Raw genomic sequence first — 21,912 nt, forward strand, 5'->3', positions numbered from 1 at the left:
CATTTCTTTCCAAAGAGGTAGTCAATTTGATTCCTGTGTATTCCATCCAGCAAGGTCCAGGTGTAGAGTCATCATTTATCTTGATGAAAAAAGATATTTCCGATAAATAAGTTATTGGTCTTGAAGAATCCCATCATACAATGTCTTGTGTCATTTCTACCACCAAGGCCACATTCTCCAACTTCTGAGCCATCTTTTTTGCTTCCAACTTTCACATTCCAATCACTAGTAATTACTAATGAATCTTGACTGAATATTTCATCAATTTCTGACTGCAAAATTTCATAAAAAATCTTCAGTTTCTTCATTTTTGGCATTAGTGGTTGGTGTGTAAATTTGAATAATAGTTGTATTAACAAGTCTTCCTTGTAGGCATATGAATATTACCCTATCACTGACAGCAGTGTTGTATTTCAGGATAGACCTTTAAATGTTCTTTCAGATGGTGAATGCAACACCATTTCTCTCCAATTTGCTGTTCCCAGCATTGTAGAAGGTATGATTATCTGATTCAAAAATGGCCAATACTAGTCCATTTCAGCTCACTAATACATAGAATATTCATTTTTATGTGTCCTATTTCATTTGTGATGACTTCCAATTTTCCTTGATTAATACTTCGTACTTTCCACATTCCAATTACTAACAGATGTTTGCAGCCATTTTTTCTCATTTTGAGTCGGGCCACATCAGCAAATGAAGGTCCCAAAAGCTTTACTCCGTCTATGTCATTAAGGTTGACTCTACTTTGAGGAGGCAGTTCTTCCCCAGTTATATTTTGAGTGCCTTCCAACCTGAGGGGCTCATCTTCCAGCACTGTATCAGATAATTTTCTGTGCTATCCATAGAGTTTTCACTGGCTACCTTTTTTTCCCCCCAGGTACACGTAGTTCCCAGCTTACAACAGGGTTCCATTCGACAACTCTGTCATAAGTCAGTTCTGATGTAAGTTGAAAACTTCATTTTTTTTTAGTTTTCATTATTATTGCCTTTTATTATCAGTATCTTTATACACATCTTTGTTTGCCTTTGGGGGTTGGAAATATTACATATAAACTTACAGATATATTTTAATATATACATAAAAAAATACACCAATCATAAAAATTTACTCTGACGATGAAGAAGAAGAGTTGGACTACATTGGCATTTTGTCAGATGCAGTAATAATTCCACTTGTGGGTCATCTGGATTATCCTGGGAATAGGGATGACATTTCTGGGTAGAAAATTACTGAGAATTGTCTATATGGCCCTTTCCTTTTATTCTTCTTCTATTTTGTTGTAGGAGCCCTGGTGGCCCAGTGGTTAAGTGTTCACCTGCTAACCAAAAGGTAAGAAGTTCAAATTCACCAGCCGTTCCTTGGAAACCCTTTGGGACAGTTCTTCTCTGTGCTATAGGGTTGCTGTGAGTTGGAATTGACTCAATGGCAATGAGTTTAATGGGTATTTCATGGTAACATCTCACTGCTTCCTGAATCTGCCTAACAACTTTAGCAAATCATTCAGTGTTTGAGTCCAAGTTTTCAAGCAATGGGAGCCCCTGTTTTAGTTTAGAAAACTAAATCTATATGGCAGTGTTTTGAACAGTAAATCATAAAATTAAACATCTGTGAGTGAATATCTGAGAATAACAGCAAATTACACACTACACCATTGTATGTAGTACTTATTAGTAACAATCAGATGTACAAAAAGAAAAACAGACCGTCATAAGTGCAATTTGTGGTAATTCAAATACGTCATAAGTAAAGCACTTCCTGTAGATCACCAGATATTTCCTCCTAGTTCTGTCTTAGTTTGGAAGCTCCACTGAAACACGGCCAGCACGGGTGACCCTACTGCCCTACTGGTATTTATAATACCAGTGGCATAGCTTCCAACGTCATAACACACAAGCCACCACAGTACAACAAACTTACATGTAATGTATATACACACACGTACTCCTCACTTATCAACATGGTTAGGTTCCAAAGACCTGGTCATTATGTGAAAATCGGCATTATGCAAAAATAGAAGATAACCACATCAGTGCACAAAATATTATGTGGGATATACATGTCCTCTTGGACCCAAGAGGCAGGAAATGTAGGTGAGCATTGTATGTCCCACTGGTCATAAGAGGGTTACTGCCAGACGTACGTCACTAATGTGCAAAATATACAGATAGTAGATTTTTTACTATTGTCGTAAATGCGAAATGTCAGATAATGAGACAGTCAATAAGTAAGGAATAGGTGTATGAACATTCACAGACACACACATATATATATAAACAATGCAGAAAGAGTACAGTTTTTATTACTTAAGAAACTGTCTTTTTTTTTCTCTTGCTGTATATATTTTCAGTGATCCTCAGATCCCTCTGTCTAAAATTTCAAAATTCAAGCAGCTCCTCAGAATTAGGCGTTCAATGTGATTTTGAAGTTATGCATTCCAGCTATCATTTATTACAAAACTATCATAAGGGCCAATAGTTGGTGCCTCTATATCATAGACACACCACAACATAAAATTCTGTGAAAATTAAAAATGGGTCAGTCATATTAGAGGAAAAAGCAACTTGCCTAGGTAGATGCCAGATGAGTATCTGTCAACACTGTCATCAAGAAAGGTTATTCCAAGGATATAAAGAGGTATTCCTGCTATTCCCTGCACAATCTGCCCAAAGATGAAAAAAGATGTATATTTTGATTTGAATGATGGTAGGGCATCCTGGCAAGTACCGATAACCTTCGTTGCTTGGCAGATATCTTTTGAAAAGATAATAATTGTATTTTTGCAAAGTGAGTTCAATAATTAAACATACAATAAATATGCAGTATCCTTTATCAAATATTTTACCCTTTAGAGCTATTACCACATTATGCTTTTTTCTTTTAGTTAAGGTTTCACTTACATAGACTATAGTATATATACTACAATCAATCATGTTCTCAGAACACTGCCATGATAAAAGAACAGTTTTGAGAATACTAGAAAAAATGCACATATAATAAACCAAAATACAAAATTAACACATTATTTCAGGTATACAAACATACTTATATGTATATAAACACATACTTATATGTCTATAAGTATGCACGTATATATGTATATATTTATATAACACACACACACAAAACCACACATTCCTCTTCAATATGGCATCTCGTGCCCCTGACTTTTGACTCCGGTATAAAAGCGTTTCTAATGTTTTGGATTACCTGAAATATCAAAGATTATCTCCTAGGTTTAGTTCTAGGCGCAATCTGCACATCAACTTTTTGTCATTCTAATTAAATTATTTTCCATTTTAGACCCCATAACTTCTAGAACACAGGTTCAGTCAGCACCAAATAGTCAGCACTGGTGATAGTTCAAGAAATATAACAAAAAGTTTTCATTATACCAAATAACATGAGTTATATTGGTGACTTGGTGAAAATAGTTCTGTTACAGCGTTTAGGGCAGATGCCACATTAACGTGAGCTGGAAAAAAGAATAGGAGATTAACTTAAGAAGCATGGACAATTCTTTCAAGAAATTTGCCTGTGAATCTGAGGAGGTTGTACAAAATGACAAAAAGAGACTGTGCATTATGTTTATTGTTATTGTTGCCGATACTGTTTTAATGAATGGGGAGAACTTAAGCAAATTTAAATGCTAATGAATGAGAACCAGTAAAGAGGGAGAAATTGCTGAAGAAAGATTGGTAGTTGGAAAATATGGCCTTGATGATAGAAATGACACCGGATCAGACGACAGAATTTTGCAAGACCAGCTACTTCTTCATTTCAAATACCTTTTTTCAACAGCATAAACAGCAACTATACAGGTAGACCTTTCCAGATGGAATTCAGAAGAATCAAATCAACTACATCTGTGGAAAGAGAATATGAAAATCCTGAATGTCATCAGTCAGAACAAGGCCAGGTGTGAAATGCACAACAGACCATCAATTGCTTATACACAAGCTCAAGTTGAAGCTGCAAAAAGTTAAAACAAATCCACAAGAGCAAAAATACAGCCTTGAGTATATCCCACCTGATTTGTAGACCATCTCAAGAATAGATTTGACACACTGAACACTAATGACTGAAGACCAGACAAGTTATGTGAAGACATCAAAAACATCATACATGAAGAAAAGATCATTAAAGAGACAGAAAGACCAAAATAGATGTCAGAAGAAACTTTGAAACTTGCTCTTACACATAGAGTAGCTAAAGCAAATGGAAGAAATGATGAAGTAAAAGAGCTGAACATAAGATAGAAAATCAAATGAGAAGAACACACATGGCATTTCTCAAGCTGAAAGAACTGAATAAAAAATCCAAGCCTCAAGTTGTGATTTTGAAGTATTCTATTGGCAAAATATTGAATGATGCAGGAAGCATCAAAAGCAGGTAGAAGGAATACACAAAATCCCTGTACCAAAAAGGATTGGTCAATGTTCAGTCATTTCAGGAGGCAGCTTATGATAAACAGATGGTGCCAAAGGAAGAGATCCAAGCTGCACTGGAGGCAAGACTCCAAAAATTGATGGAATACCAATTGAGATGTTTCCAGAAAGGGATGCAGCACTAGAGGTGTTTACTTGCCTATGTTAAGAAATTTGGAAGACAATTACTTGACCAACCTACTAGCAGAGATCCATATTTATGCCCATTCCAAAGAAAGGTGATCCCACCAAATGCAGAAATTATTGAACAATATCATTAATACCACATGCAAGTAAAATTTTGCTGAAGATCATTCAAGAATGTTTGTAGTACTACATCAACAGGGAACTGCCAGAAATTCAAGTTTGATTCAGAACAGGACATGGAAGGAGAGATATCATTGCTGACGTCAGATGAATCACAGCTGAAAGCAGAGAATACTAGAAAGATATTTACCTGTGTTTTATTGACTATGCAAAGGCATTAGACTGTGTGGATCAGAACAAATGAATAAAATAACAAATAAAAGGAAAGAACGGCTGTCTTTGTTGTGAGTAAGGTAGAAGTATCAATGGATGGAATTAGAGAGTAGGATAACAGATGTTTAGAAAGTTGTCAATAAAGGGACAGTGTACTGCAACCATGGGTGTGCATGTGTCTTAGTCATCTAGTGCTGCTCTAACAGAAATACCACAAGTGGATGGCATTAACAAACAGAAATTTATTCTCTCACAGTCTAATAGGCTAGAAGTCCAAATTCAGGGCACCAGCTCCAGGGGAAGCCTTTCTCTCTCTGTCAGCTCTGGAGGAAGGTCCTTGTCATCAATTTTCCCCTGGTCTAGGAGCTTCTCTGCACAGGCACCACGAGTTCAAAGGACACACTCTCCTCCTGGCACTACTTTCTTGGTGGTATGAGGCCCCCATGTCTCTCTGCTCTCTGCTCCCTTTTATATTTCAAAAGAGATGGGTTCAAGATAAATTCCAATCTTGTAGATTGAGTTCTGCCTCATTAACATAACTGCCACTAATCCCATCTCATCAACATTATAGAGATAGATTTACAACACGTAGGAAAATCACATTAGATGATAAAATGGTGGACAATCACACAATACTGGGTATCATGCCCAAGCCAAATTGCTACACACATTTTGGGGGGACACAATTCAATCCATAACTGTGGAAATGGTCACTTAAATGTAGAGTTCAAGAAACTAAAGACCAGAGTGTATTACAAGTATTCTCATGAAGTAGTGAAGAAAATCCTGTTTTAACCTCTAAGGAATTTGGTGGAGTAAAGCATCTACAAGTTGGTTGGAGCACATGGGCTAGGATTAACATGTCATCAATACACAAAACTGTAATGGGGTAGGAGGAGCAGGCAAAGGAGGCAGACTGTGGTGGTAAATGAACTATACAAAGAGGTTCAGATCACTCAGAAGGGGAGCATAGCAGCTAACTGGGATGTGTAGAAAAGAGGACAGAGTAGGAGAAGTATTCAGAAAGAAAGGAGATGGGCCAAAAAAAAAGGAAGAATAAAGAAAATCTAGAGAGTAAAGATAGATGACAGACAGACAGACAGACAGAGACAGATAAACAGGTAGAAAGGTATAAACTGAGATATGAACACAATGTAGAAAAGTTGTTATGTAAGAACTAAATTTTTAAACAAGGTCAATCACATATCTGCCTGCATACACAGGTGTATGAAATGAGCTTTCATTGCAAAAATTGTTTGCTTCATTTCTGCTTCTCTAGTACCAAGCACAAAGACACCCAGTAAATACACTAGTGGGTTTGAACTGGATCCTTTCTGTTAGCAGCCAAGCACTTAACCACTGTGCCACCAGAGTCCCTTGTAAATACACTAAATAAGTGTTATTCAACAAATGGAAAGCTCCTAATTGCAAGCAGGAATATGTGGAATCCAGATAATATAAAGACAGAAAGGGAAGAAAGACTATATTATTTCTACTATAATAACTCCTATTGAGTACTGGACAGCATTTTTAATATGTACTAAGTAGTTTTTCCTAACTTCTTCATTCTTTCTGACCGCAATAAGATGAAAGGAAGGAGAGTAATAACACATATCATAAACATGCTTTGTAAAAACATAACAAACATGAATATGTGTGTGTATGTGTGTGTGCATGGGTGTACACACATGGAGCCACTGTCCTGCCTTTTTTTTCACTGTCTTGCTAAAACCCAATTTAAAGGTAGCAGAATGAGTAAATATATTCCAACTCTTTTAGAAGCCTATGCACTATAAGTACCTGACAAAATGGTGTCAGAAACAGTGCCACGAAATTCCAAATAGACTTTATCTAGTGTAAGTAGACCTGGGGATAGAAAACCAAAAGAGAAAAACATGCATGGCAATTCTCAAGCTGAGAGAACTGAAAACAAGTTCAAACCTTGAGTTGCAATACTGAAGGATTCTACAAAGGAAATATTAAACAAGGCAGGAAACATCAAAAAAGGATGGAAGGAATACACATAGTCACTGTACCATAAACAACTGGTCAACATTCAGCCATTTCAGGAGGTAGCATATGATCAAGAACCGATGATACTGAAGGAAGAAGTCTAAGCTGCACTGAAGGCACTGGTGAAAAATAATGTTGCAGGAATTGACAGAATACCAATTGAGATGTTTCAACAAATGGATGCAGCACTGGAGGTGCTCACTCATCTATGCCAAGAAATTTGGAAGACAGCTACCCAGCCAACCAACTGGAAGAGAGCCATATTTCTATGCATTCTAAAGAAAGGTGATCCAACAGAATGCAGAAATTATCAAACAATATCATAATATCACATGCAAGTAAAATTTTGCTGAAAACCATTTGAAAGCAGCTGTAGCAGTATATTGACAGGAAACTGGCAGAAATTCAAGCCAGAATCAGGACAGGATATGGAACAAGGGATATCATTGCTGATGTCAGATGGATCATGACTGAAAGCAGAGAATACCAGAAAGATGTTTACCTGTGTTTTATTGACTATGCAAAGGCATTGGACTGTGTGGATCACAACAAATTATGGATAACATTGAGAAGAATGGGAATTCCAGAACACTTAATCGTACTCACGAGCGACCATACATGGACCCAGAGGCAGTTGTTTGAACAGAACAAGGGGATGCTGCATGGTTTAAAGTCAAGAAAGGTGTGTGTCAGGGTTGATTGTTTTACCATACTTATTCAATCTGTATGCTGAGCATGAATCCAAGAATCTAGACCATATGAAGAATGCAGCATCAGGATTGGAGGAAGACTCATTAACAACCTGCAATATACATATAACACAATCTTGCCTGCTGAAAGCAAAGAGGACTTGAAGTACTTACTGATGAAGATCAAAAACTACAGCCTTCAGTATGGATTATACCTCAACATAAAGAAAACAAAAATCTCCACAACTGGACCAATAAGCAAACAACCTCATGATAAACAGAGAAAATAGTGAAGTTGTAAAGAATTTCATTTTACTTGGATCCACAACCAATGCCCATGGAAGTAGCAACAAGAAATCAAACAACCCATTGCATTGCATTGGGAAAATCTGCTGCAAAACACCTCTTTAAAGTGTTAAAAAGCAAAGATGTCACTTTGAGGACTAAGGTATGCCTGACCCACGCCATGGTGATTTCAATTGCATCAGATGCATGTGAAAGCTGGACAATGAATAAGGAAGAACGAAGAAGAAATGATGCCCTTGAATTATGATCTAGGCCGAGAATACTGAATAAACCACAGACTGCCAGAAGAACGAACAAATGTCTTGGAAGAAGTACAGTCTGAATGCTCATTAGAAGCAAGGATGGGGAGACTTCATCTCACATACATGGGGCATATTATCAAGAGGGATCAGTCCCTGGAGAAGGACATAATGTTTGGTAAAATAGAGGGTCATCGAAAAAGAGGAAGACCCTCAGTGAGATGGATTGACACAGTGGCTGCAACAATGGGCTCAAGCATAACAATGATCATAAGAATGGTGCAGAACCAGGCAGTGTTTCGTTCTCTTGTACCTAGGGTCGCTATGAGTCGGAACTGACTCAACTGCACCTAACAACAAGTGTGAGTAGCGAGAAGACTCCTGAATAAATTGGAAGAAAAAAAAAAATGAACAAACTGAAAAAGCCACCAAACTTTTAATATTCAAAGTACAGGGTAGCCCTCATATTTAAATGGTAGAAGTAATTAGAAAAGGTCTCACTTTTCTTTTTGTGTGTGTGGATTTACATTTACATTTGTGTTTATGTGTACATGCTGAAGTCAGAATACATGGATTAAATTAAAAACATAAATATATAGAAACATTTTGTAGGCATAAAAAATTACTAAAGAGTCATATATATAAGATTTATACTATGTATAAAAATGACTAAAAGAAAAACAATTCCATAAAATAATTATGCTAAAATATTCTCTTTTCTCCATTCTATGCCCATCTTTTACATGAAAGCATGTATGATCATGAGAAGATGCAAGAATGCCATAAATGTTTATTTGGGAACTCTAATTAATTTAATAAACTTGGACATATAAATAGAGATGGGTAGAGAGATGAATGAATGAACAGACAGGTATCACAGTCTATTCTATGTTCTTTGAACCAGTGATCTAAATGAAAGTCCATTTGATGTATGACACTGTATTTTAAAGTCTTACCTTCAATTTCTATCTTCAGTTGATAATCTCCACCAGTAAGGTATGGATAAGAAAATAAAAGCGATCCCATTCCTACTAAAACGGAGGAAACTGCAATCCACCTTGGTCTGTTTCCTCTCCCTCCATAATATGCTATAAGTATTGCTACCAGACAAGATGAAATATCATAGGTCAATGACGGTGCTAAAATCTCGGTGGCTTTCAGATGATAGACCTTCTGAAAATGATCAATGCTCAGATCTACAAGACCAAATATCATACCTAAAATGTAAAAAAGAAAGAAAGCAATAAGGAGCATTTTAACAGATCATTATAATCATTAAAAATCAAAACTTAATTTACACTGATTTAAGTTTAGTTTGCATTATTCTGAACGTTTAAGACCTACAAGCAAAAAAAGAGTCCTAATAGTCCTTAGCAGCTTACCAGGTGCCATCGAGTTAGTTATGTCTCATGGTGAATCCACGTGTATCAGAGCAAACCTGTGCTCCACAGAGTTTCCAACAGCTGTGATCTTTTGAAAGTATATCACTAGGACTTTCTTCCAATGCATCTCTGGGTGGATTCGAACTGCCAACCTTGCAGCTAATCAAGCACTTACTGATTGCACCACTCAGGAACTCCTTCTAAAAGTCCTTAACTTCTATGAAATACTGGTTAATTTAACTTTCGAAGGTTTTTGTTGTTGTTTTTAACAACTACCTTTATGAGTAATTTACTGAATAATACTGATTGTTTTAATCATCTCAGTTAGTACTTATTTTTATTCTAATGTATTATATTTTTATTATAAAAAAGGAATAAAGAATAATACAGTGAATGTTTATCTATCATTCAGAATAGGAAATAAAACATAATCAAAATAGCTGAAGCCCAATGTGTACTCCTCCAAACACATTCTTCTCCCTCTTTTCTGTAACTGTACCCTACATTTGGTATTTACCATTACTGTGCCTTTCCAATACTCTTGTAACAATATATGTTGTAAATCCTCAAACAATGTAGAGTATTATTGGCCATGTTCTTCAGTGTTAAATAAATGGTTATCATACTATATGCATTCCTATCACTCAGTGCCCACTAAAAAAAAAAATCACACTGTTTCAAACAGAAAAAAAAAATTAATATAGGGATTGTTACAAAAGTGGTACATTTGTTGAAATGAAAAGGGAAAATGGTTACTAATCGAAACTTATCACATCTATGCCAGCGAAACTGCTGGAACATGGACTCGCTGCTGGTGCTGCTGCTGGAACTCTAAGCATGACCTCTTTTGCAGGAAACCAGGAGCCTGCACGCCTGCTAATGCTATAGGAGCCAGCTCACAGCCACCCGGTGCTTCTGTTGCTCTGTGTCACCACGGCCAGAGCCCACGAGCACTATGCTGCTGAATCACCCACTGCTGCTGCGGATGGAACTACATCTATTAACAGCATAAATTCAGGAGCCTAAACTCACTAAGCACTGCTGCGGCTGCCAAAAACACCACCAGAAACCGATTTAAAAAAAAAAAAGGCACTCCTTTGCCCCTTCGCCCCCTTTCAAATATACTACGACCACCTCTCAGTGGCAACATCTAAGTGAAAGCCAGCTGGCAAGAGAATTTGGAAATGTAGTTTACAGCCTGCCAGTCTCGTGAGTCCAGAAAGACCGCAGGGGAGTTTATGGCCAACAGACAAATAACTGGCAGAGCTGATACCTTAGACTACTCAGGGTGCATTTCCTCTCTTCTTCCCATATTTAAACTTCCAGACCAAATCAGTAACTGCAGCAGCATGCTTCTGTATAACATATTCAATCATCATTCTTACAAACCAAGATGCTCTCACTCTTTCCCCAAATAGAGAGACACATAGTTCATTCAGTCACCATAGCCATCTCAGGGTAATGTTAATTCTTCTAGTTCAGTAAAAAACCTGAAGAATGTTTGTTTGTTTTTACCATGAAGACTAAATTGTAAACCAATACTTACACAAACATATCGCAAGCCTACTAAATTTATGAGGTAATTGTATTGCCAAAGAAACCACAAGCCAAACTTAGAGACAACTGGTTTAACAGGTCAAAGACAACAGGAAATGAATTAGAAAAACTTTGCTGCACCTGGGAGAATTTTCGTTAACTGTCAATATGTGGCCAAGGAGCATAATGGTGAAGACAAGAAATAAGTCCTATCAGTAACTAGAGACTAATTCGTTTAAGATTTTAAAATGGAGGAAGGGAAAAAGATAAAGAACTGAAACACAAACACACATAAATGTGTATATAAACCTTTGTGTGTATGTGTGTATACACATAAAACAAATAAGAGAAAACCTACAGCTGCTAAAGTTTTTATTTCTCTAAATGGTTATACAGCCACAGTTGATATTTGTAACTGCCTTATTCTATTACCCACCACCCACCCGTCAGTTTGTTGTACTATGGTGGTTTACATGTTGCTGTGATACCAGAAGCTATGCCACCAGTATTTAAAATACCAGCACAGTAACACATGGTGGACAGGTTTCAGCAGTTTCCAGACTAAGACAGACTAGGCAGAAAGGTCTGGGGATCTACTTCCCAAAAATTAGCCAATGAAAACCTTGTGGATCACAACAGAATACTGTCTGATTTGCTTGCTTTGGACATGTCATCAGAAGGGATGGTAGCTAGAAGTGGATATTGTGTTTGGTGAAATAAAGTGCCAATGAGGGGTAGGGAGACCTTCAGTGAGATGGATTGGCACTTGCAATGATGGACCTGAACATGCCAATGGTCGTAAAGACAAAATACAACACTCTTTCATCATAAAAACACTTAGAAAACTAGGACAAGAGAAATTCCACTATACAATAAGAGGCATTAATGAAAAACCCACAGCCAACATCATACTCAATGGTCAAAGACCGAAAGCTTTCACCCTAAGATCAAGAACAAGACAAGAATGTTATCACCACTGCTATTCAATATTGTAATCAAAGCTCTAATCAATTAGGAAAAAAAAAAGAAATGAAAGGCATCTGAATCAGAAGAAGAAAAACTATTCTTAAACAACATAATCATACATGCAGAAAATCCCAAAAGAATCCACAAGAAAATTACTGGAGCTAATAAATGAATTCAGCAATGTTGCAGGGTATGAGATCAAGACACAAAAATCAGCTGGGCTTCTGTACACCAGCAATGAACAATCTGAAAATGAAATCAAGAAAATAAACCTATTTACAATAGCATCTAAAAGAATAAAATATCTAAAAATAAATATAACCAGAAAAGCAAAAGACTCATACACTATAAACCATGAAACACTCCTGCAATTAAAGCAAACCTAAATAAATAGAAAGACGTTCGTGTTCATGAATTAGAAGATTTAACATTGCTAAAATGTCAATATTACCCAAAACAATCTATAGATGCAATGTAATCCCTACCTATCAAAATTCCAACAGGCTTTTTTGCAGAAATGAAAAAGCCAATCTTCAAATTCATGTGAAATTGCAAGGGGGGGTGGTCCTGACTAGCCAAAACAACCTTGAATAAGAAGAATAAAGTCGGAAGATTCACACTTTCCAAGAGCCAAACTAACTACATAGCTACTGTAATCAAAACTGTGGTACTTCACAGAAGGAAAGACATATAGACCAAAGGAATAGAGCTTAGAGTCCAGAAATAAACCAATATATCTATAACTATATGATTTTCCACAACAGTTCCAAATCTGTTCAATGGAGAAAGAATAGTCTCTTCAACAAATAGTGCAGGAACAACTGGATTTCCAGTGAAGTTGAACCCCTACCTCATATCATATACAAAAATTAACTCAAAATGGCTCAAAAACCTAAATATTAGAGTTACGACCATGAAACACTTAAAAGAAAACATAAGGGTAAATCTTCAGGACCGTGTTTTAGCTAATGGAGTCTTAGATATGACACCAAAAGCATGAGAAACTAAAGAAAAAGTGGTTAAGTTGGACTTCATCAAAAATTTAAAACTTTTGTTCTTCAAAGCATATTACCAAGAAAGTGAAAAGACAACCTACAGAATGAGAGAGAATATTTGGACACTTTATATATCTGTTAGGAAACCCTGGTGGCGTAGTGGTTAAGAGCTACTGATGCTAACCAAAAGGTAGCCAGTTGGAATCCACCAGGTGGTCCTTGAAAATTCTATGGGGCATTTCTACTCTGTCCTATAAGGTCACTATGAGTCAGAATCTACTCGATGGCCATGGGTTTATTTTTTTGTTTGTATATCTGATAAGGGCTTAATATATAAAGAACTCTTACAACTCAACAACAAAAAAGACAAACAAACCAATCAAAAAGTGGTCCATTCTGGACCAAAAGCAAAGAAGTTTCCGGGATAAAATCAATGCTTCAAAGGTCAGCGGAGCAAGGGTGGGGGTTTGGGGACTATGGCTTAAGGGGACTTCTAAGTCAATTGGCAAAATAATTCTATTATGAAAACATTCTGCATCCCATTTTGAAATGTGGCGTCTGGGGTCTTAAATGCTAACAAGCGGCCATCTAAGATGCATCAATTGGTCTCAACCCACCTGGAGCAAAGGAGAATGAAGAACACCAAGGTCACACGATAACTAAGAGCCCAAGAGACAGAAAGGGCCACATGAACCAGAGACCTACATCATCCTGAGACCAGAAGAACTAGTTGGTGCCCAGCCACAATCGATGACTGCCCTGACAGGGAGCACAACAGAGAACCCCTGAGGGAGCAGGAGATCAGTGGGATGCAGACCCCAAATTCTCATAAAAAGACCATACTTAATGGTCTGACTGAGACTAGAGGAATCCCGGCTGTCATGGTCCCCAAACCTTCTGTTGGCCCAGGACAGGAACCATCCCCGAAGACAACTCATCAGACATGAAAGGGACTGGACAGTGGGTAGGAGACAGATGCTGATGAAGAGTGAGCTAATGATATCAGGTGGACACTTGAGAGTGTGTTGGCATCTCCTGTCTGGAGGGGGGATGGGAGGATAGAGAGAGTTAGAACCTGGCAAAATTGTCACGAAAGGAGAGACTGGAAGGGCTGACTCATTAGGGGGACAGCAAGTGGGAGTACGGAGTAAGGTGTATATAAACTTATACGTGACAGTCTGACTTGATTTGTAAATGTTCACTTGAAGCTCAATAAAGCTAATTAAAAAAAAAAAAAGTGGTCCGTTGACACTGGGCACTGGGTGCTGCTGACCACCATGTACAGCAGGAGGCAGGCACTGCAGAAGCTGCAAGCACTGTAAGAGTCTGGTGCCAGAGAAAGGTATACACATTGCAGAAGCCCACCAAACAATCACGCCTGTCATGGATTGAATTGTGTCTCCCAAAAATATCTGTCAATTTGGCTAAGTCCTGATTCCCAGTATTGTATGATTGTCTACCACTTTGCCATCTGATATAATTTCCCTATGTGTTGTAAATCCTACGACTAGGATGTAATGAGATGGATTAGTGGCAGTTATATTAATGAGATCTACAAGATTAGATACTGTCTTAAGCCAATCTCCTCTGAGAGAGAAAAGAGAGAAGCCAGCAGAGAGACGGGGGAACTCAAACCACCAAGAAAGCAGTGCCAAGAGCAGAGTGCGTCCATTGGACCTGAGGTTCCTGTGCTCAGATGCTTCCAGACCAAGGGAAGACTGATGACAAGGACCTTCCTCCAGAGCCGATAGAGAGAGAAAGCCTTTCCCTGGAGCTGGTGCCCTGATGTTTGTAAGGGTGTTATAGTGTGTAACCAAGTAGCCTGCTGTCCAATTCTACATATTTATCCAAATGCAACAAAAAATATTTGCTATAGCACAGACTATACTTTTCTTGGACTAATTTAAAAAAAAAAAACTTAAAGGCTATTTTATTGCATGTCACCTTGGCTAATGAGGTCAGAGATCACTGTTGTGCTTCCATCCCTCTAGCAGCTTCATCTGCTATTTGTCCCATAGTAATCAATAGATTTCTTAAAGATTTCTCTAATTCAACTATACTATAAGTAGGAATTAAAACTCTTAGAAATGACCAACCCCACCCTGAGTGTTGGAACAATGGGCTTCCTTCTGACTCTCCTTTTATAATGAATAACAAATTAACAGTACCTTTTCAGTATTTATTAGCATCATTACTATGAATATCTAAAGGTAATCCTACGGTTCCCAAAGTGCATTGTCCACCCATTTGCCGGGAATCTAAGCAAGAGATCACCCATGTAAATTCACTATCAGTTGGAAAGGGATCATCTGAACTAGTTATATCCATAACGGGTACTCCAAGTTTGTCTAGAGAAAATAGAAGGTAAAGAAAAATTTACATGTGACAAACAAGTTTCCATTAAAGAATACATGATAAGCAAGATAATACAGGGTAGACTTCTCCTCTTGGAGATCTTCAATTAATCTCTTTAAAACATACTAAGTGTTCTCCCTGAGGGCAAGCTGCCCCTTCGTGGTTTACATAGTAACAGTCATGGGTCACTTTCTCAGCAGCAGAAGTGGAATCTAGGACAAAATGGAGTCTGAGCCATGAGGCTCATCTCCTGAGAACATGGTTTCTTTAAGAGACAGTTTTCTGTATAGCAAGAGGGTAAGAGTTTGATTACAAACATTAGACAGGTTATTTCAAGAGAGTCTAGAAGACTAATCAAACTGATTACTGATTTACCCTACACATAACTCTCAGTCCAATCTTTGGAGTCAGTTTCCCAAAACAGACTGAAATCGTCACATAAAACACAATACCCAGAGCAAAAGGGTCTTACTGGTTTACCTGGATTACTGTTTGACTCAAAGTGGCTTCAGGAATCAGTTTTTTTCTCAAAGCTTGAGGTTGAAAAAGACACCAAAAGGCGATGCCCCTTGGGGGTAGCCCCAGCCTCCATGAAAGCCAGAAATCTGGATTCCAGGAGAATTACATACAACTCTTTCACGGTTCCCTCCTTTGGATCATGATCTTGTTATAGAATCTTTGATCAAAAATGCTCAATAAATGGTAATTGGGCACTATCTGGTTCTTAAGATCCCAGACACCATACAGCAAATCAGGAGGTAGAATAAAAACACTCACAATATTAGGCCAATTGTCTGAAATAACCAATGAAACCACGACTCTAAGGTCTTCGAACCAGCAAACAAATTTCATAAGGTGTTTGTTTACAAGCAGCATCAGTAACTGTTTTTCATGTGCCTCAGCATCAACTGCATTCAGCAAACCCTCAGCGTGAGTATTAATATAAATACAGCAACATTTACCTATTAAAGTACAAACTGTTCCTTGAGAGACTAATAGGAAACCTAATGCTGTTGTTCTATTTTGTAAAATCAGTTTGAACTTAGCAATAACTTTTTTTGAGAACGAAGTAGTAATTAAAGAAAAAGACAGAGTGAGATATGGTGTCATGGATTGAATTGTATCCCCCAAAAAATATCTGTCAACTTGGCTGGGTCATGATCCCCAGTATTGTACAACTGTCTGCCATTTTATCATCTGCTGTGATTTCTCTATGTGATTACACTATGATGTAATAAAATGGATTTTCAGCAGTTATTTTGATGAGATCTACAAGATTAGATAACGTCTTAAGCCAATCTCTTCTGAGATACAAAAGAAAGAGGAGAGCAGAGAGACATGGGGACCTTATACCACCAAGAAAGCAGCACTGGGAGCAGAGTGCGTCCTTTAAACCTGAGGTTCTTGAGCTGAGATGCTCCCTGACCAAGAGAAGATTGACTACAAGAACCTTCTCCAGAGCCATCAGAGAGAAAGGCTTCCCCTGGGGCTGACACCCTGAATTTGGACTTCTAGTCTACTAGACATGGTGATAGATTTCTCTTTGTTAAAACAATCCACTTGTGGTATTTGTGTTACAGCAGCACTAGGTGACTAAGACAATACAGTAATTGTGATTTACGAGTAACATTAGTATAAAAAATATTATTAAGGATTCTGTGTGGTCAGGTATGTGAGGAGGTCCATGGGGTGTGGGTTGACGCCATGATTTACCACTGAATAAGGAACAGTTTCAGATTGAAGAAGACTTGTAAAATATGACAACTAACTGCAACATATCTTTTTGTATAGAATTCTGGACCAAAAGAGGTAATTTTGAGACAGTTGGCAATATCTGAATGGGGCCAAACCAAACCAAGCCTGATGCCGTTGAGTCGATTCCAACTCATAGCAACACTATAGGACAGAGTAGAACTGCCCCATAGAGTTTCCAAGGAGCACCTGGTGGATTCAGACTGCTAACCTTTTGGTTAGCAGACATAGCTCTTAACCACTATGCCACCTGGGTTTCTGAATGGGGCTACCAACTCATAATTTGATGATACTGTTGTACTGATATTTCTGACTGAAAGATATATATAGTGATTGTATAGGAGAGTGTCCTCACTTTGGGGAGATGCACAATGAAGTATTTAGCAATAATGGTGTACCGTGTCTGAAAAAATCCATATATATATATATATATAAAATCCATTGCCATTGAGCCAATTCTGACTCATAGCAACCCTATAGAACAGAGTAGAACTGCCCCATGGGGTTTCCAAGGAGCACCTGGAAGACTTGAACTGCCGACCTTTTGGTTAGCAGCCGTAGCTCTTAATGACTACGCCACCAGGGTTTCTATGTATATATAGGAAAAAAGAAGGTAATGGAACAAATATGGTAAAATGTTAACAACTGGTTACTCTGGTAAAGGGGATACAAGAATTCATTGTATTGCCTTTGCACCCTTCATAAATTTTAAATGACTTTTTAAAAATTGCTTAAAATATAACTAAACCAAAGCTTCAGGGAAACAACTAGTCTACAGGGCTGTTTTAGTTATCTAGTGCTGCTATCACAGAAATACTACAAGTGAACGACTTTAACAAGCAAAAATTTATTCTCTCACAATTTAGGAGGCTAGAAGTCCAAATTCAGGGCATCAGCTCTAGCGGAAGGCTTTCTCTGTCTGTCAGCTCTGGTGGAAGGTCCTTGAGTTCTTTCAACATCTGTGGACCTGGCGTCACTTGGAGATCTCCATGTATCTTGGCATCAATCTTCCCCTGGGTCTAGGAAGTTCTCAGTGCGGGGACCCTGGGTCCAAAGGGTGTGCTCCACTCCCTGTTCTTCTTTCTTGGTGGTAGTGAGGTCCCTCTCCTCTCTGCTCAGTTCTCTCTCATTTTATCTCTTGTAAGATAAAAGATGTGACCCAAACAAGGGTGTGACTTGAATAAGGGTGTGCCTTAAGTAAGGGTGTGATTTGAGGAAATGTGTGACTTAAGCCACACCCTCCTGTAAGGCAGTGACTCAAGATATACCTCACACTGATCCTGCCTCATTAATATATAGGGGTTAGGATTTACAATACATCACATAATAGAGGATAATTACATCAGATCACAAAATGGAGGACAGCCACACAATACTGAGAATCATAGCCTAGCCAAGTTGACACATATTTTGGGGGGACATGATTCAATCCAAGAACTAACAGCTTACATGAGCCACAGCCTCATCTATCCTGAGGCCAGAGGAACTAGATGGTACCTGGCTATCACTACCAACCATTCTCATCAGGGCCACAATAGATGGAAGCTGACAGAACCGGAGAAAGCACAGAACACAATTCAAATTCTTAAAAAGCCCTGACTTACTGGACCAGTTGAGACTAGAGGACTACCTGAAGCTCTTAAAACTCTGACCCAAAACTATCCTCAAAGTCACCTTTTAGTGAAATAACAGATTGGCACACAAAATAAAGGATATATTACCCACAAGTACAGTGCTCCATTAAAAAACCATCTATATGAGACCAAAATTACTTGAAACCAAGGATGAGAGATAAGGTGGCAGAGAAATTAGAGCACCAGAAAGAGAACAACCAAAACCCAACTAAAGAGAATGTTGACACGTTGTGAAAAATGTAACTAATGTCACTGAAAAATTTGTAATCAAAGTGTCAAATGGGAACCAAATTTGCTGTGTAAACTTTCACCGAGATTACAGTAAAATATTATTAAAAATAAAAAAATCACTAAAAATAATCAGTATTGATTGATACATAGATGAATGAAGAGATATACCATTTTCATGAATGGAAAACCCAATATTGTACCCTAACTGAAGTAATGACCTGTATGAAACCAATTAATAAGTGGGGGAGTTTTATAACCAATCACTGTCACCCCTTGTTCAAAAACCTTCAATGGCTCCTCATTACTTACCCAATAAGAGGATTACATTAAGTGAGATAATGCCTAGAAAGCGCCTTACTTATTATCTAGCACATTAAAAACAAAACAAACTCATTGCCACCCAGTCGATTTCAAGTCATAGCGATCATTTCAACTCATAGTGATCCCACAGGACAGAGCAGAACTAACCCCAAAGGGTTACCAACAAGTGGCTGGTGGACTTGAACTGCCAACCTTTTGGTTAGCAGCCATAGCTCTTAACCACTGCACCACCAAGCTAAATACTTCTTAAGGAGCCCTGGTGGTTCAGTGGTTAATTAAGTGCTTGACTGCTAACTGAAAGTTCAGTGGTAACAGCCCTCTTTGGGAGAAAGATGTGGCAATCTGCTTCCATAAAGACTACAGCCTTGGAAGCCCTATGGGGCAGTTCTACTCTGCCCTATACGGTTGCTATGAGTCGGAATCAACTCAATAGCACACTACAACAATAACAAAAGACATCTCAGTAGCCTACCATAATTCCCAGTATGGTATTTAAAGGCTTTCATAAGGTGGCCACCATCTGTCTTACCTTCTTATTCACTTATGCATTCAATAAATATTTATTGAATGTCTTCTCTGCCTCAGTCACTACATTAGATATTAATGAATAAAATAAAATAAATACAACTACCTCCTTATTATGCTTAAATGAAACCACTCTCCAGCCAAATTTATTGCTGTTTACCATTGTGAAATGAGCCCTTCTTGTATCTCAGTGTGTAAAATATTCACTCATTCACTTCCTTATTCAACAAATGCTTCTTAACTGCATTCCTGGGTATCAGAACTGTACATATTTATCAAATGCTATTTCCTCCCAGAAACTTCTTTGGTCATCTCAAGACAAATAAACTGATGACTACTCGTACCTTTCATATGGCTCTTATCACATATAGCCTTTTATTGCACTTATTTAGACAAAACATTTTAGAGCAAAAAGATGCCAAATTTGATAAATTCCAATGCCATCAGTGTGAAGTCTAGTAGAGGACTAGGTGTAATGGGAATGATGAAGGCTGTGGCCAAGCAGAAAATGCATGCCTTGTCTAAAGGCATTCAAATTCAAATTCTTTTTAACAGTGTGTAGGCAAAAATAAATACCCTGGAGTTTGCGTTCTGTGACATAGATAGTTTGAAGCCTGCCCCAACCCCTCAATTCACATATAAGGAAACAAGACCTAGTCAGGAAATGACTTGGCCAGTGGGTTTCAACCTTGTGGGCAGATGTAGAAACAACCTGGTGATAGCAGACACTATTTTCAACTTTATTTTCATTACTCAAGTCTTTCAACCCAGCACTTCTCAGAGCTGATATCAATCAACATTAAATGACTCAATCAACACCTTCTCTTCAGCTGTTCATCTGGAAGTCACAACCCTATGCCAGCGTAGGGTACAGTGAGTCAATCAAGTGCCTGACGAGGCAAGACAGGAGCCCAAACCTAAGGCGCCATACCCTGTCTCTGCCCTCACTAAAACGACTCTCACCTCTCAGGCTTACCTTGAGAGATGAGCAGGATGCAGTAGAAAATCATGAAAAAGCGGATGTTGTTAAAACGCTGACAACAGGCGCTAACTATACAACCCAAGGCGCAGGGCCCCTCCAAATTTTCATCACGTTCTCGCAGCGACGTGGAAAGAGACTTCAAGGCTTTGCCCTCCGCCCGGGCTTGTCGCAGATTTCGGAAATGGCCGACGCCCATCACGGTGGTTGGCAAGATGTTCTGAACCAGGAGCTTTTTCTCCGGGGGCGATTTCTCCTCCGCCTTCCCCGCGTTCTGGGCGTTCTGGGTCATCCTGGCCTTGATGCCCTCGGCAGGCGGCACTTGCGCAGCCTCCTGAGCCGCCTTGGGCTCCACTTCCACCCGGGCTGCTGCCATGGCTAGGCCGCGCCCCGAGCAGCTGCCCCTGCAGCGCGGCCAGGTGTTTTGGGAGGTCCCTTGGGCCTGACCAACTGAAAAGTCGGGCGTGGGCCAAGGGCGGCTGGGTAGGCAGAAGAGGCCCTTGCAGCACAAGCCCTCAGGGAGAACGTTTCTCCTAGGGCGGGAGGCAAACGTGCCCGCGGGGGATTGACAGTTGCCCCTAGTGAACGTACAAGTCTATTGTCCTTAGCTTCCTGTGGGGAGGGGGGAAAAAGCTACAACTTGATTCTGGTAACTGCTAACACGGAAGGGAAGCCCCTGAGTAACTCTAATGGAAGTCAAACAATGCTAGTACTTTTAGTACTTATTAGGAAGCCAGGAAAGGGAGATGTGTAAACAGGAACAACGGAACTGTCTCCCAATTTCCGCAGACTTAGCTGTTAATGAGACATTTTACTTTTTTTTCATCAAGTCTTCTATATTTAACGTGTATTTCATACATACCAAAAACCAAAACCCATTGCCATCGAGTGGATTCCAACTCATAGTGAACCTATAGGACAGAGAAGAACTGCCTCATAGGATTTTCAGGGTGCAGTTTTGAACTGTGGACCTTTTCGTAGCAGCCAGCCACCAGGGCTTTCAATCTGGACTAGCCACATTTCAAATGTTCAATAGCCACATATGGCTGGTGGCTACCATAATGGACAATGCAATTATAGA

The 21,912-nt window shown here is 38.8% G+C and overlaps 1 protein-coding gene across 1 annotated transcript in view; it reads right to left on the minus strand.

Annotated features, from left to right (window-relative positions):
* SLCO6A1 (solute carrier organic anion transporter family member 6A1) overlaps nt 1-21,207 on the minus strand; it is a 130,211-nt gene extending 109,004 nt beyond the window's left edge. The window contains exons 1-3 of the mRNA XM_049868087.1: nt 20,829-21,207; nt 9,112-9,372; nt 2,570-2,755 (exon numbers count right to left, since the gene is read on the minus strand). Coding sequence (XP_049724044.1) covers nt 2,570-2,755; nt 9,112-9,372; nt 20,829-21,207 — 826 coding nt within the window. The remainder of the gene's footprint in view (nt 1-2,569; nt 2,756-9,111; nt 9,373-20,828) is intronic.
* Between the last annotated feature and the right edge of the window lie 705 nt (nt 21,208-21,912).

Source organism: Elephas maximus, chromosome 2, assembly GCF_024166365.1.
Source record: "Elephas maximus indicus isolate mEleMax1 chromosome 2, mEleMax1 primary haplotype, whole genome shotgun sequence".
Classification (NCBI taxonomy): Eukaryota; Metazoa; Chordata; class Mammalia; order Proboscidea; family Elephantidae; genus Elephas; species Elephas maximus.